The sequence below is a fragment of the Drosophila ananassae genome, chromosome 2R (genome assembly GCF_017639315.1).
Source record: "Drosophila ananassae strain 14024-0371.13 chromosome 2R, ASM1763931v2, whole genome shotgun sequence".
In the NCBI taxonomy this organism is placed as follows: Eukaryota; Metazoa; Arthropoda; class Insecta; order Diptera; family Drosophilidae; genus Drosophila; species Drosophila ananassae.
This window is the reverse complement of record NC_057928.1, coordinates 4,775,280-4,792,676: the sequence shown is the minus strand read 5'-3', so window position 1 is coordinate 4,792,676 and position 17,397 is coordinate 4,775,280. Positions and strand designations below refer to the sequence as shown.

General features: G+C 45.9%; 1 protein-coding gene across 4 annotated transcripts in view; it reads right to left on the bottom strand.

The window, feature by feature from the left end:
* LOC6506099 overlaps positions 1-17,397 on the bottom strand; it is a 152,394-nt gene that overhangs the window by 44,772 nt on the left and 90,225 nt on the right. The window contains exon 4 of one of the 4 annotated variants that reach the window (XM_044714742.1): positions 5,872-6,603. The exons of 1 other annotated variant lie outside the window; for it this stretch is intronic. In XM_044714742.1, coding sequence (XP_044570677.1) covers positions 6,530-6,603 — 74 coding nt within the window. In that variant the 3' untranslated portion in view covers positions 5,872-6,529. Of the gene's footprint in view, positions 1-5,871; positions 6,604-17,397 lie in introns of those variants that run through there. 2 more of the 4 variants (XM_044714739.1, XM_044714741.1) reach the window with 2 other exon arrangements.

Genomic DNA, 17,397 nt, shown 5'->3' with positions numbered 1-17,397 from the left:
TTTAAGCCACTCCGCGCCTCCCGCCCTTCGTCCTTATTGAAAGTAAATGCTCTTGGCCAAAAGATCGGCATCAGTGGAGGGCGTTGCTGACCAGCAGCATACACGGCGGAAAAGAAACAATGTTTGCCCCGACATTTCTGGGCAGTCACTGTTAAATTTCTGGCGTTCCCTTTTAACCGGCACAATGCCGAGTGTTTCCGGTCCAGGGTGAAAAAGTCACCTGGAGGCCATTGTCAGACGCAACACTCGGTGTTCTGACTGTGCTGACCAGTAAGCATGGAGCTTTTCGAGATGACAGCTCCGCTTCCAGCCCGACTCCCGCCAGCTTGGCACCTCAGCAGCTCAGCACCTCGGCACCTGCTTGCAGTGACTAAATGTTGACTTCTAACTGCCAAGTGAACAACTGACAGGCTCTCGGGCCATGGATCTTGCTGACTGGCATGTCAGATGCAGCTAGAGACCACTCCGGCCACAGTATTGTTTCCAAAAGCGCACCGCGGGCGGTGGTCGGCTAATACAAGATTTATGAAAATCCCAGCAATGAATAATAATTTGCGACAAGGGCTGCCGGAAACCCATGCCAAGAAAAAGGGCCATGCTCAAGAACTCCTATCAGACCGTTTGCAGCTTATTAGGCGGCCGCTGTAAAAATTGAATAAGCATCGAGAGGCAGGGAAGTGACAGACAGTGTGCCATGCTGCAAGACTATGGTCGCCGTCTGGTCTGGAGCGGCATCTGATTGGGCTTCTCCGAGCCAGGACAAGAAATGGCAGCAAAGTTTCGCGTAGTTCCCTGCCCATGTCATCGGCCTGTCTGTAAATTTTGCCGTTGTGGTTGGCAGACATCGTAGAAAATTGACTTGATAAAAAGTTTACTATTTTCCAATTTTTTATTTCTCTCCTTGCAGCTTTTGGCAGACTGTCTTGTTCTTCCCTTCACTGTCAAAAGGCAGACCTTTTTGGCTTCATGCAAACGCTTTATGAATTATAACAAAATCCCCGACCTGGACCCTTTTTGAGGGATGTAGGGAGCCGTGTCTCTTGGGAATCTGGAGTCAATGCGCAGCCAAGATTGAGATTATGAATGCATTTAAGGACTCTTCGGCCTGCCGATGTCCAGATGTGCGGTGTGTATGCACATCTGGACAAATCCAAGTACCAGAAAACCTTGTTGCTTTTAGATTTAAAACACATTTGAACTTAAAACATCCGCTTTCCGCTCAACATTACCCATGCTTTTACCAGTAACATCAGACAAAATGAAGCGGCTGTCTGAAACGAATAATAACATTTAAAATGGATTTCTACCGATTTATGGGGTTTATATGCCTTACCAGGACATTCTGTAACGCCCCAACCCCGCCACCGAAATTGCCATCCCGCATGCCCACATGTAGTTATTTATGGAGCTCGTGGGCTTCTTTTTTATGCGATTTTGAGGTCCAGGTACAAATTGATATTTATTCCCTCGGAAACGGACTGAGTGAAAGTCATTTCCATAAGAAGCCGAATGAAATCCGCATCTGAACCTAATGGTAAAAAGCGAACTATTTAAAGCCTGAAGCTGAATTGTATTTTAAAGAAGGAGTTGTAGAACTTCAGGTTGGATAAAAATATGTCATCCGCACGAAAGTAAGTCCATATAAGAGTTGAAGTCCATGACCCACATTTATACAATTCTCAAACCTCAGGAATATCTGAATATGTACAACTATTTAATCTCAATGTGGAGTCTCAAAAAAACATTGTTTTGACTGCTTCTTGTTATCCATCTGGGTAGATGCGGTCAGGGCTTGTATACTTTCCTATTTTAGAGTTCGTATCGAATATTTTTCCGCATAAAGGACTGACATCTGTAAGGTTCTTCTGTAAGGCTCAAAGACTCCAGCCGGCTGGAGACTAGAAGCCCGACTTGCCTTGCCCCACCTTCGGTGCACTTCATTTCGCAACTTTCAAGTGTTGCATGCATGGCTCTCGGTGTGTGCGTGTGTTTACCAAATAGTTTTGTACTTACTTCTACTTGAACTTTTCAGTTGGCTTTCTTCAGGGCGGCCCAGCCCCTCCCTCCCTCTGAGCTTTCTGGAAGGGCACAAAAATGCTGCCGCAACTTTTTTGCCTGCATTGTTTTTGACTGCAGCCTGCAGACCAGGGCCCCTTCCTGCCTGCCACCCAGCCCGTGTCCACCCTTTTCGCCAAACTGTCTCTACGACTTTAACTTTGCGTTAGTTCCTCTCTCTCTGCAAGCGAAGCCTGTAATTTATTTCTTGTTTTGATTGAAATATTGCTTTACAAGCAAACATACACAGGGGCTGCGAGCAGGACTTGGCCAATACGCAACGTCGGCAGTACGGGAGGGGTGGTCAGGGGCAGGGACAGGCAGAGGCAGTGTCAGGCTGTCTGTCAAATGTATACACTTCATTACACGCCGTCGTACACTGGGAGAAACTGTGAGAGGTCTGGAGCCAGAGGAAGCTCGCTCCGGGCCAACCCGTTTTTGCCGGTGCTTAGGAATCAACTAAAAAGTTATTCGTTTCCCAGGTACTACTGGCACTTGTCTTCTGTGCCCCTGCCACTGCCACTACATGCACTCCGCTACAGGATCAGCCTGTCTCCTCGTGTTTGTGTTTTCCTGTGGGTCCGTCGTGTGTGTGCAGCGCTCCTCAAACAGGCATATTTCAATCAAAATTACATATTGAAATCTCACAGCAACCGACCGAAAAACTCCGACCGAGAGCAAACTTTTAGCCCTAAGAGCTGTTTTTGTTTTCAGTTGATGTTTTTGTTGTTTGAAAGTTGGCTGGTTCCGTACAGGCTGAAAGGCGTGTTTAGAAAATGTGCAATTAACTACAGGAAATTAGTGTTTACAGTTGTATTTTTCAGCCACTTTTTATCGTTACCAGGATACTAGGACACGGCTTCCAGGGAAGGATTGTGGCTCCTGCACTTTCGCCCCATGCTTAGGCGCTTGTGCCCAGTTGTCCCTGCCAGCAGTCGTTCAAATAGAGCCAGGCATAAGCCGGGGATTTCACCCCACAATGCAAAATTAATTCCGAGTACTTGTCATTTTAATACGTCTTCAAATCCGCCCGATTTTCCACGGCTGTTGTGAAGCAGATGACGGCAACGACAAGGAGAGGCATCCTTGCAACAGAAGTCAAATTGAATCAACAATATTAGCAACAAAGGACAGCCCACCTCGTTCCTTTATTCGCCCCAGCCCACAGCACTCAGCCCCCGCCTCAGTGAGCTCGCCCATGGCAATGGCAACGGCGATGAAACCCTTGCACAGCTTCATCATCATTATCATGCTCAATATCTCCGAGGCGTCTGCCATTTTATATTATAAATTGCATTATAATTCAAATTCTGCAATAAATCTCAATTTCAGGCACAAAGGCCAAGGGCAGGCCAGCGCTCCGGACGAACGTCGGTCGGGGCAAGGGTTCAGGGCTAAGAAGAACAGCAAAAGTTTATGGCCCGAACGCACCTTGGAAATGTAATATGGAATTACCGCCCACGCAAATCAATCGATTACGCGACTTAACTTTTCAATGGCCTAAACGACGGGCGAACAAGTTGGGAATGGAAAGCGCCAAGTGGCAAATGGAAAATGGGCAAAGGATCAAAGTATGTCCGAGTAAGTCGGCAGCCTTTGTGTTTATCATAATAATGGAAGACCCTTCCACTGCGGACGGACTGTCGGACGGGATGTCTTTCAATTGAATGCCTCTTCCTTCAAGAACAACTTTGGGCAGCTGGCCTCTGTAGAAGAAGAGCATATAATGGAGAAGTTATTGATTGTGTAACTAATAGTGGCGGCTTTGGGATTGAAAAGTCAGCGATTGTCTACGACTTGGGCTCTTCTGCAGAACTTGTTTAGCATACTGCTCATGAACTAACGTCAGAGTGGGACTAGGGAGCTCCAAATCGGATTTCACTCTTAATCGACCTCTTCGCAATAAGTGATAAATCTGGGCTAAATCCGACAAAACCCAATCGAGCGGGTCCGACCAGACTAAGCCCTCTTAGTGTTACCTCCGCACCCCCGGCCAAGTGCCAATGGCAACGATATATATTAAATATTTAGTTGCACAACACAACGCCGAGAGTCACAATGCCCACGTATGCCGTTGTCTCTGCCGGGCTGCCATTGTTGTGTCTGAAGCAATAACTTTTGCATGAGCATGAGACAGAAAGGGGTCACCGAACAAAGACAGGTGGCCTCGGCCTAAATCGAGTTACAGAAAGACCTCGGGCCTTTATTATTCCCTTTCAGGAGGTATTATAACTTGGCTCCCAAGTTTGAGTCGCAATGGGGTGGTGGAGAGCTGGTGGAACTTCCGGACTTGAGAGACGTCGGCATAACCATACGGACGGCGCCTTATATCATCCATGTTATTCAGCGTTCCCCACCTTGCTTCACTTTTCCTGTTATCATAGGGTATGTATTCGGCTAGGCCGGAAGCCCTCTACCCTATCGGGCTTTCTTGCCTGACTTGGGCGGCACATGCAGCCCTCTGAACTGCTCGGCAATTCCTCAATCAATTTCGAGGACAGCGGACATAATGATAATAGGCAGGGCTGAGGGCCTAAGGTGGTACAAAAAATAGCATTAAAGCAGGGAGTGGACGGGAAACGCTCTTCCAATATTCGCACTTGCAAACTCGGGGGCTCAAGGAAATACAAGGAAAGTAATTTTCATAACCTCAAAAGCTTCCTTAACCCTTGTGCGCCATGGTAATGGCCACTTGGCAATTTAATTTCTCGCACGCACAATCGACGACTGGTCGCTTCAGTGCTCTCGGATTCCCCTCGTCGGAGGGGGAGTCACATTCACACGACCAGGATGCTTGGGGAAAATCTTTCTTTTCGCAATATTGCCAGCCATAAATCCTGCTTAAATTGTGCATGCAGAGGATTTTTGTTCCAGAACAGCACATCCCATGTTCCACCACCTTTCCCTCCGCCTCCTCAGCCCTGTCGGTTAGACGCCTGCGAATTTCTTCAATGGCAAGCCTGCGAGCCTGCGCCCTTCGTCCCCCACCCATCGTCCTTCTTCCCTTTCGCTCAGACGCACGTTGGCCTATCTTATGGCCCGACCATATGTTAATAACCGTAGCTTTGGCCCGGTGAGTGCTCCATTCCCCCGGCCCCAGTGAGCCCCACACTTCCCTTCCTTTTATTTGATATTATTGCGATAATTTATTTGGGCAATAAACTTCACAAAGAAAAATGCATTTACATTTTCCTTTATGCCATAATTTCAAACCCTTTTTCTGCAGCCCCGCAAATGCCGGATTACGTTAGGTTAACCCACACAGATCGAACCGAATCGATTGCGATTCTGGGGAACGTACATACGTCCCTTGGCCACAACCACCCATTCAGAGCTCATTTGCATCGTGAACTCTTCCATAACTCATTGAAAAGCGGGTTAACAGAAAGTGCACAGATAAATTCAAAATTAGTCCGAAACGTAAATTTCCGGAAACCGACATTAGTATGAATTGTTTATTTTATTACTTGCATCTATTAATAACGACAGAGATCGAAAAATATATTATACGATAATACGATATTTATACGAAAATTTATCCAACTTGTTCTTTGGCCTCCTTCTTGAAAGCTTTTAAGTTATTGATTTTCATATTGATTTATCAATGAGAATAATTTACTAATCTAAAATACTTTATTCCCCGATTTGGGCTTAAATTACGTTCAAATTTTAATTTTAATATGTACACTGTATAGTACTCACTGTTTATAAATTTATTCTGTTCTTTAAATAAATTATATTTTTTTTTAATTGAACAAATCATTATTGCATGCTTATATTATATAAGAATACTTTTAAAAATGAAATCAAGCTTGGTATCTAATTGACGATGTATGAAATACATATTTTATTTGTGACTTTGTTTTATTCTCTCCCGATTCCGCACTCTTAAGGAGACCACAGCACTACCAAATTTTTCACTTTGCACCAACACTCGAAGCACTTTCCGGCATGTATTGAGACAGAAAACAATAAAAAGAACTCAATATTGAATCAAAAGTGAATACTAAATGGTAATTTACGTACGTCTTGCAGGGTTGCAGGAGTGAATTCTATTTCAGTTTAAGAGTTGTGAAAATATTGTGAACAAGTACATAACAGAGCGATGTCAAAGAAGAGTAAGAAACCAATGACAACAAAAAGCTAGTGTGGGTGTTTCTGAAGTAATTTAAGTTAGAATTGAAAACAACGCGCTAATTTTTAGATGCTCACGCCTCACAGTTGGCCTCAGTTTTGGACGGTTTCAATCGGAATAGAACTCCCCTGCACACCAAAACACGTCGAAAACTAAGGGCCATTGTAGGCAGTATATATTACTATATTACGAATCTTACATGTTTTCGGCAAAACCACTTTATTTTTACACTAGGCTCGATTTTTATTTGCTTAGCAATGGTAAAATGAATATGGGTGAGGGAGACATGCAAAAATCAAAATTATCATATTTATACAAAAAGGTGAAAAATATTTCTCTTTATAAAACGGAAAAATCTTTTGAAACCGTCTTTACCGTCAAACATTTTAGGCAGTCGTATCGAATGAACTCACCTGCAATGAAAAACAAAATTGAATTGTTAGTTTTAAATCGAAATGAGGAGAGATCAAGAAATAAACATGTTATGTTATATTATTTTTCGAAATAAAAATAAACTTCAACCGATTCTCAAAGAGGACTAAATTCTCTATTCTGTTCCCAGGATTTGTAAACCCCCCGATTGCAAGAAGCATGAAGGAATATTCTGTCTTAATTTTATTTTAATTAATGTTCCTTTTCCGTTGAATTGTATATTTTTGAGTACACCCCCTAAATATACACACCCATGTACCTCACATGTCTAATTTACCCGTTTTTGACTTTTGAATTTAATGTACTTATTTAGTGAGTTGTTCGTTGACTCAATAATTTGCTCGTAGCCAGGGATAATTAAGAATACCATGAAGTAATTCTAATTCCTGCCCTTCAAGCGGATTAATTAATTAAAAACAGTTTTCCCGCTTCAGATGCATCCGAGTGCGGTTTTCTGGTCGAGGCCAGCTCTTTGCAGTGTCGTGCCAGTGGCTCACAGCACTTGAAAAGCCGCACAGCACTTCTATTCGGACCGAAACCCCATGACCTCTCCATCCGACCACCCCTCGACCCAGGCATCGGACTCAATTAAAACTCGAATTGGAATAAACAAATACAAGTGCACGCACGGAAACACAATATACGTACCTCGCCTGAAATATGCACGTGGAAAACCGCACAAGAGCCACTCTCCGGTTAAGTTGACCGTATTGAATGGGTTCGGCTGGCAGACCCCTTCGATTGAGAATCGGGCGATTGGGTGGGTACTGCGAGAATGGCCAAGGAGCACGGCGCACACTCATATTTTTAGGGCTTGTAATAATCACTCGAAGTGTGTTTGGAGAGGATGTATTGTGCACACGCACAGGCTCTAATTAAACAAACATTTTGTAATTCTCGTTTAACAGTAAAATGACGACACGTGATCTTGGGCGTAGGGGGAGGCGTGGTGGCTAGGGGTTTGGGGAGCCACTTAAGAGCCAAAGCAATTTAAATCCGAGTTCAAAATACCGAAACGAACTTGCCACGCAGGTGAAGGGGCACAGACTGGGTGAAAGGGGAGGAAAGGTCGCCCCGGAATGGAAATGGTGGCTCTGAACGCGGGTATGCGGCTGTGTGGGCAAATATGTGCCCAACATATTTTGCAAAAATAAACATTGCCCCGAGCTATAGACCGTCGAAGTACAAACAAGTCTCTCTCCCCTGGAGTTGCCATCATCCCACCTTTGCCTTCGTCCTGAGCCCACGATTTTCTTTATTCGGCTCCGGAAGAACTATTGGGTCAAACATGTAGCCCGTTTTCCAGCCCGTTTTGGGAGGGGACAGCCGTTTGTTTATTTTAAATTTATTTGTTTATTTATTAACTGCATTTTATTTACTTCATCATTTGCGCCGTCGGCTATGGGTTGATTTTCTGCTTCCGTTGGGAGAAACGTCCACACTCATCAACCCAACTGGGTTGATCAATAACACGCATAATAATTGTAGAGCAGCTACAAGATAATACTTTACTTCAGTCTACACGTATTTAAATAATATTTATAATATTTATATATTTAATAAATATCTATTGAATATGCTTCATGTTCTGTCTTCAACCCAACTCCCAATGGTGTATCTTTTATTAATAATTACTCGGAGAAGGGTCAGCGAATAGCTCGGACGGTGATTCAACTGCATAACTACACATTATCCGAAATTGTAGCCGAAACTAATTAACGTCTTCTGTCCATTGCAGTTGCTAATAACTTTGAAGTCATTAAGGAGAGTAAAAATTATTAATAAGTTCGCTGGCGCGGACCTAAAACTCGTCGCCCATTTAGTAGTTTATTGCACTTTCTGTTTGGACCCACTCCGGCTATCTGGGAACTTTGGAGCGGCACTATAACTTTACAGTTATAGCTTTTCGGGTGCAACTATTTTTCGTGTAAAACTTTTAATGGAATTCAGCAGAGCCTGACAGCACCGCCGACCCACACCTCGAAGTTCGATGGGAAAAAGGCGGAAGCGCCTCAAAATATAGACACCAATTTGTGATGTGCGGCGGGAGAAGGGCTTGGGGGAAGTCATAGTAAAATGAGCGGAAATGAATGGTTTTAAATAACAGCAAATTATGAGTTAAGTTTCCCGAAGTAGAAGAACAAGTAATTGGGCGAGTAGTTGGAGAAACTTTTCGGTTGTATTGCTTAATAAATATTTTTTGATGATGTTCCGAAATGCACTCGAACCAGAGGGCGGCAAGAGCTGTGCTGTAAGATACCCGCTTCTTATTTAGTGGCTAATTTTTAATTTTCTTTCATTAGTGTAAGAGCAGTTTAGTAACCCACCTTCACTCTCTGCTTTTACCAAAAATAATGTTTACGCTGCTTAGTTTAATTACCTAAGAATAATTTAGAGTTACCCTACGAATGCCACAAGAAGTGGGCCAAGAAAAAGATTGCAGGAACCCTGTTCCTAAACCATTGCATTGTCAGTCTGCCATGGAAAAAATGTCATTTGTCAAATACAAACAGCTCCAAGAATAAACATCAACGGAAGTAATGCAGCCACAAAATATATAAGACAAGTTCCCGGAGAAGCGGATCCAGACCAGTACTGCCGTTAGGGCAGGGGAAACAACAGACAGTGGAGCTAATTATCATCAGCCAGAAGAGCTCTGCGACTTCTTCAGGAAGCTCCGGCTATCAGAAGGGGTATGCATGGCCACTAGTAGTTTTAATGAATAGCAAGCCACTTTGAAGGGGCCGAACCACTCTATAGCTGCAAAAACTCTATGTACAGTGTTTGGGCAAATGCTGAGTAATTTTCCCAAAAACTGACGATGAAGATAACGACGTTGGTTCTTGCCCCTCGATGGGGCGATGCGCTGATGAAACCGATAAAACTGCATTCAGATCTGCAGCCGGCATTGGCTATTAATCATCTTTAAACAAAGGCCAAGACTACCACAGCAACAACTTCGGCAACAGCAAACATAAACATCAGGTTAACCCTTTCCGACGATGCTGAACTATCGGTATCTTTTGAGTCAGCACAGTGAGTAGAGTGAAAATCTGAGGACTCCGAATGATGTGGTTCATGCTGATTGTTATTTAATATAGCTCGCGAGGGAGAACACATTTGTGGACGGATGTACCTTTAGGTTTTCTCCTCAGTCTTTCTCCTCAAATTATTTTTGGTCCCTGTATAAGCTTTGGGTCCGATTAAAATCGCTTTTATACATTTAGGCGATATAATCGAAATAATCGATACCAGAACTCCACCAAGGTGCACCAGGGCCCCGCTCCACAGTGGCACACAGGCACACTGTGGGAGCATGGTGGTCGCCCCATGCCTGGAGCACAACAAGTGCAGTCAACAATGACAGACGAGCAAATGGCCCGAGGAACGGTGGTCTGCCGCCTTGCATGGGCCGAGTGCATCGCTGCTGATGCGATGCTGTTGCTTCTGGGGCGATGCTCCGTTGATATATGTCGCTTGGTTGCTTGTTTGTTTGACTCTTGTAGGGCGGAGGGAGAAGGCTGCCAGGGGGTTTGGGGCTGGTTGCGTCCATGTTTCTTGTCCTTGTCGTCGTCGTCATTGTTTGTCGCATTGTCAAGAAGATGCATGTAGTTTGTCTTGCCAAAAGTGCATATCTCCCTTCGCCCCTAATACCCCAGCAGCCCGGCTGCCCCATCGCCTCCCAATCCGTTAGACTCCTTTGGGGCGCCGCATTAAATCAGCAATTGGAACAACATCACTCATGACACGTTTTGGTTGGGCTGATGTCTCGAGTCGAGAGCCTCAGGCAGGGGAAGTGGCGATTTCCGGTCGGAGGACGCCCACTTTGTGTGTGCGTAATGCTTGCCATGCATCCCCAATTTCCCCCACCAACATGCAGGATAGGTGGCCCTGCAACTAAAGTGCATTTAGTTGCAAGCATTTATTGTTTGCGGTCAAATGTGCCGTCCGGTGTCTTTCGGAGTTGCGGCCTGGCCGTTGACCCCGTTGCTGTAACTCTGGGTGGCTAGTGTGCGTTTGTAGGAAACATGTTGCAGTGACATAATTCCATAATTAATTTGGCTTTCTGTGGTCCAGGGGTCCGGTGATCGTCTTTGCCCGACTTCATTAGGGCTCCAACTGAGCCCTTCAATGGAATCACAAAGGTCGCAGCTGAGCAAATCTGGCAAGAAGCCGCTCACAGCAACCGATTCTTCAGAAGCTCATAAATATCTCCTGGCATCCACGGCCAATTAAAATTTTACTGGAGTTCTGAGTGTGCCTTCCGTCAGCCACCATGTATGCATCTAAGATGGGCCAGATGCTTTACGACTGCACCCAGAGCTCATTAGTATCCGTGAGTTATGTCAAACTTCTTTATGCGAAGTGTCAAAGACAAGGACCGATTCATTCCAATGGGGAGAACTTGCAAACTTCACATAATATTTCCACATCCGTGGGGAAAGACGCGGGTGACTGGCAAATAAATTTTATGCGCAACTCAAAATGGCACTGTAATCGTTTCATTTAATGGGAAGCACGTGTGAAGCCTGTAGTTCCACAGACGGAGGAATTCAAAAAGTCTAAAATTGTGGCCTTTCAGAGCCAATTGGAACCGTAAAAGCAGCTCATTAACGTCGGATGACATCTAGACAGGGGAGCAGAGCGCTCCTCGTTCCCAGGCACTAGATTCTCACCCCAAGAAGCACTCGTGCAACAGATTTGCGATTATTTAGCTGCAGCTAGATCCCGAGTAAATCATAAGCCTGGCATGGCCATACCCCTCCTCGATAGCTGCATAATTTATGCGTTTCGCTTTAAAGTGTCACAAGTCTAGGGAGCGCTCGACTGTTTTTCAATTAGGGCGGCACAAATGCAAATTTATGCAAATCCCTTGCCAAAAACTAACCAACATCCGTATGGAACCTGGACACAGCGCGTACAGTTGCCACCAGCGGTTTCAAGGAGCCAGAGTGGCGAGCGGCGGCGGGGCATGCGACGCCATTTTGTGTCATTGTTTCTTGCATAATTTTCACCACGGAGGAGCCGAGAGGCAGGAGCGGAAGCGGAAGCGGAAGCCAAAGAAGATGACTGACTGGCAAACTACCATTACACTTTGCAGGGGCTCTAGGCACTGGCCCTCTATTGCCACCGTTAAATTAATAAAACGTAAAATTTCCATTTTAATATTTATGAGTTTTGCGATTTGCCTCCGAACATTTTTCAGAAAATGGACATTTTCATGGTGCGAAGGCAATCAGCCCTTAATTCAAATACAAGTCAAGTTGCCCGTCTATATACACAATTATTACTCAGATGGTAAGATTTTAAAAGATTGTGGTAATATAAAAATCGTATAAGGACTAACACATACAAACCTGAGACATTTTCGCACAATTTCACCTTTCGGCTGTCTATTCTTTCAGGAATCCCACAAGGAGAACGAAGGGAATCCCAGCTCCCAGCTCGATGCATTTGGAATCATATCGATCCATTGCGTCGGATGTGAGAGGAAGACAAACAATAGGGCCAGAAAAATATTCCTGCTTGCCTACCCTTTTTGGCCACTGCTTTCCATCTTGCTTCCATATCCTGACTTGTTTTGGCTTTCTTTCGGCCAGGCCAAGAAGTAATGCGCAACTAAAGGATTGAAAGTAAACGTGCGAAAATAAAAAGTCACTTCCCCGTCAGTGGCTATGGCACTGGCAATAGCCGGACTGGCTCTTCGGACAAATGTAGGGAATGCACGCACAGGGGCGATGAAGAGCCTGGAGGGGATAAAACAAGATGCTGGTCCTGGTGCCTGGTCCCTGGGCCTGGCGAAAGGTTTGAAAGCTACAGTGACTAGCCGTTCAGTCAAACTGATTCCAGCTACACCAGCCTGCGCCCTCCTCCGTCGCGTTATGTTTAATTGAATGGGATTTCATTACGTACCGCCCCATACCGCCCAGCATCGCGCAGCTCCGGCCTTTATCGTTGGACGGTCGACTCGCCTGCACTCGAGAATTCGCAGCCTCGGACCAACGGAAATTGAGGCATTATTGTGATTCACTGATTTTGCTCTTTCCCCAGCTCAGACGCTGAAGTGGGCCACACTGGATGGGACTGGCAGATGGAGAGGAGGCCACTCTATGGGAATGGTGAGTAGAGTTGGCTGCCTTGTTGATTTTGGCATTTCAATGGGTTTTTGTGTGTTGCCGATTCGATCACGTTATTAAGTGCACACACGCATACAAAGCGGATGGCGGACGGCGAAAGAGAACCCCTGGCAGTCCCCACCCTCTGGCACTGGTGGCCACCCAACACCCACCAACCAGTAGCCGCCCACCTACTGCCCGAACCGAGGGCATTCAGTTTGCAATTCAATCTCTTTGTCATGTCCTTCTATGAGGTGCGAAACTAATTTGCGCTGAAATTAGTTTTCTTTCTCTCGGCACAAAATTACGCTGCAACCCCGAAAATTGCCGCTGCACCCATGCCGGTGGATGCCGGATTCGCACATTTTTCCCGCCAGCACCAATTTAATGAGTCGCACATGTCCGGCGAGTGCCACGGGCCTTGTTAAGCATATGCAGGGGCTGTGGCTTAAACGTGATTAGAGGATGATTAGAGACAAGCCTCTGTGCAGTGGGCGGGGAAAGGGCTGAAGAATAAGAAACCATCCCGATCCGTAGTCTCGCACCTGAAACCTGGACCAGTTGGGCCAATTCACTTGTCATATACAATTTATGAGACGCAGCCAGGCGATTACTGCATTAACCAATACACTTTGCCCGAACAGCCTGCTCCTGCAATCCACACGCCCGCAGGGGAAACCCAAGAAGCTCGGCACAGACTCACTTAGACTACGGGTTCTGTGGCGCATCTCCTGCCGAAGACAAAGAAATCGGAGGCAACTGAGTACACTTAAGTGAAGCGCGTAATCCGAGCCACACAACAAATGCTACAGCTCGGGCATCCGGGCGTTGGAGGAACAGAACCGCTCCAGAAGCAGCTAGGAAAACGTTAAGGAGCAAAAAGGATCAACGTAGCTTTGCACGTTGGATAAAACAAATACAGAGAAGCTTATCCAGAACGAGAAGCATTTCCTTCCCCGAATGACCAACAAAGCGACGCATCCTCGCATGAGCCGGGTTATGTCACTCGAAGGGGAGAACTTCTTTGGCAACGCATGTGACAACGTTAAACTGAAAATCATTGCACGGTCACGTGTCAATCTTTAATGGCCAGCAGTCCCCCACCCCGGCTCTTCTTTACTCGGACTTTGGGGTTGACAGACCCTGGAAGCCATTTGACTTGGCAGTCGTCTCTGGCTTCCTGCATACACCAGCCTGCAGATGGACAAAACCAACAAGACATGCCAGGACGGCCCCGGCGGCCATGGCGGCAGCTGGAAGGGGCCAGGCGATTACCTGTGCTTAGCAGAGCCCGGAAATATTGCAGCTGATATGTGAAAACTTTTGCGGCATCCGACGTGCGACGAAGCGACGTCGAAACTTTAAAATGAAAGACAATGGCCAGACACTGTTTCGTACAACCAGTGCCAGAAATCAATTCGGGCTACTTTTCGGTAATTTGCGGTAAAGTGTGCGCATATTTTCCATTTGAGAGCTTTTTTGAAAGTACTGCTTTTGCGTAATTAAAGTAGTCCGAAAAGTGGCCAGTGCTTCTAAGTATGGACGCCACCCGTGTCCATATAAACAAATTGACAGACAAAAGTGAAGTTACTTTTTAATTATAAAATCGAAGAAGCGCTCGTAGGCAATTTTAAAAATTGGACGTCTTAATGCTGATAATATTTGTTGGTTCCAATACAACCAACACTTGCATAACTGTTGGATACTTTTGACCTCAAATTGATGCAAGATCCACAACTACTCTTTAATTCCCCTGATCCCCAACCGATGAGACGAATGAGCAGTGGACTGTAGAGTTATATGTATGTCTTGCCAGTTTCGCTGTCTAATTGGTACTAAAGAAAATGTATATTTGTGGAACTTAAAGACATGTGTGTGTGAGTATGCATGTTGTGGATTGTAAAGTAAGTTGGTATAGAAAATATAAGGATGACAATATGGGCTAACTTATAGGCTAAGTATCGATAGTTTATAAACATCCCCAACTGATCAAGATAGCGTAAAAACCAGTGGAATTTAAACTGAAATCATCTGAAAGACAAGCTAGGTTTTAACTATCAATGGCATTTTAAATGACGTGGCCAGTCTAGGGCAGCACGAAACGAAAACGAGCAATTATCTGCCAACTAATAAAGCTCCAGAGTCCTGTCAAAGTTGTCCAAAAGGGATGAGCACTTAATTTCAATTGCTGCAATTAAGAGCAGCCCACATGAGTGGTTAGCGCCCATAAATATGCCTTAAAGAGTTCAACCCGAGCCCTGAAAAAAGGCCACCCAACCTGCAGCCCCACTCACGTGTCTAATTAAGCAGCCAAGCGGCGGGGAGGTCAAAGGTGGCACACATGTTACAGGCGAAGCTCGCCCACCAACTTTTCCGGATGACCTTTTTTTCTAAGCCACTAGCCCGACAGGCATGGCTCTCAGGGCCATGGCCGCAAGGGCCAGACAGGGAGCGGTCACAGCTAGTCGCAGACAGCCACGCCCCCTACCCCGAACCCTTGCCTGGCCGGGCAGTCTGCTCCTGCTGAGCGAATCATTCAACCCTTAAATTGGTACGCAATGTCAGCGATGAATTATCTGCAACCTGCTAAACAAGCGCCGCAAAGAGTCGGCAGCCTTTGAGCCATTTACATAACGTGGCTGCCAGAGGAGACAGAAGGCGTGGGGAGAGGGAGCGGGAATGTCCGGAGGACTTCCATCCTGCCGAGTTGTTCTCGCAGAACTCTTGTCAAATGTCGGATGGTGTCAAAGCAGCTCGCGATGTGGCCATAAATCACCAGACAGCCCTGCCAGGACGGGAAAGTTTAAAGCGCCAGGAGGAGCGCCGGAGCTTTAAGGTTCAGTAAACTCTAAAGTGGCAACTTTAAGCCTCCAGAGATCCCATATCGATTAGATGGCGATGCACATGGCCAGATATCCACCCGTTTTAATTCACTGATTTCTGCTACGGCCTCGCCTCATCTGGGAGAACTTTGCTGAATTTAACTTCTGGCCCCGGACCCTCGGAGCCCGGAACGGCGTGTTTTCGGTATTGGAGCAGTTGCGGCGTCGGCCTCAACTCAAGTGTAAAATTAAAACTCGAGCAATGAAAAATCATCAACGTCAGCCCACCAACACCCACCCGTGCCTGTCCCGGCTGGCCGCTTGCCGGGGAATAAAAAATATATAAGGAACAGTGACAAAAATGTTTCTTAGGAAGCTGCGGAGTTGAAGCTGCTGACAATGCGTCTGGGATGGGGTGCCATTTTTTCTTTTTTCAGTTTTTTCTATTTTTTGTTAAGAACAAGGACAGAAACGACAAAATATGAGCAAAAAAAAGACAACTGATCAAAGGCAACCCACAAGCTGCGGGCTCACCCCCCGGGCTGCCGTACTGCCTTCCTGTCACGCCCCCCCACGCCTTGATGGATTACGGGGACTTGAACGGAGCGACGATGACAATGTCAATGCCGACATTGAAACCGGAAAATTGCTGCGGGTATTTTGCCAATTTTATCTATTCCCCGCATTTGCAGATCCACACGCAGCTCAGATTCCCCACTCTCCGGTACCCAGTCCAAAGCCCTCATTCCCCACTCTCGACTTTTTACTCACTACCTACCACCCACTTCCAATTCCACATTTATTGATCATTTTTTAGGTCCGGCAAGGCAGTCGCCCGAGAAATCCATACCTAATTGAGACGATTAGTGAGCCGAGTCCGCAGAAAGTGCTGGGTCAGGAAACCTTTGACAGGAGAGCGTCGGGCCATTTATAACTAAATTGCGTCCTGCGGGGCGTTCCTTGGGAGGCGCAAGATATCGCTGGAAATCAAATACCAGTACACTTCAGCCTGTCATTGATGTATGGCGCGTCATCACAAAATATTAACTGTTTATTGTCAGTTGCCGGTTGCCAGTTGCTTTCTTACATGCCGGCTGTCAACGCTTCCTGCTTCCGGTGGCGCTCGGTCAGTAAAAACTTGAGAAATTGCGCTAACGAAATTGAATTCCTGTCACAGTGTCTACGGTTTATATTTGCTTGGGTAGCAGACAACCGATAAACAGCGACAAGCGGCTTTTTGATCGGAGTGCAATTTAATGAAACATTAAGCCTGGTCAGCTTCCAGAGACGATGGGAAAGTGTGTCGTTGGACTGGGACAAGAGGAATGATGAGTGGGGATGTCGACAGCCATACTGTGGGCAGGACCAACTCGACGCCAACTTCCACTTGGCCAACTACTTAGCCCGGGCGCGGAGAAGCGCCAAATGCAAAGCATTTCCCTTGAGCCAATTCCATCCAAAACTTAAATAATTCCCCCTTGCAGAGATTCCACTTTCTTTGCACGACCAGAAAGAAAATGTCAATTACTCAAAATCCGCGACTTTCGCCGAAGCAAACGGCAGAAAAATGTGCGAAAACTAAAGCGGAGCGGAAGACTCAAAGTTTCGGGGCCATAGCCGTTGCCGTTGCCGCTGCCGTTGCCTTTGCCGAGGATATTACAAAATCCATTAAAATTCTATTTCCTGCCATCAACTGCCCAAAGTTAAATAAAGGCATCCATGGCCTCGAAGTGATAGGAGAGTGGCGGTCGGAGGTTGGAAAGTGGAAACTGGAAGAAATGTTTAAGATGGGACTGAAAACCGAAATAACAATAATAAACGACAAACAGCCAGCCAG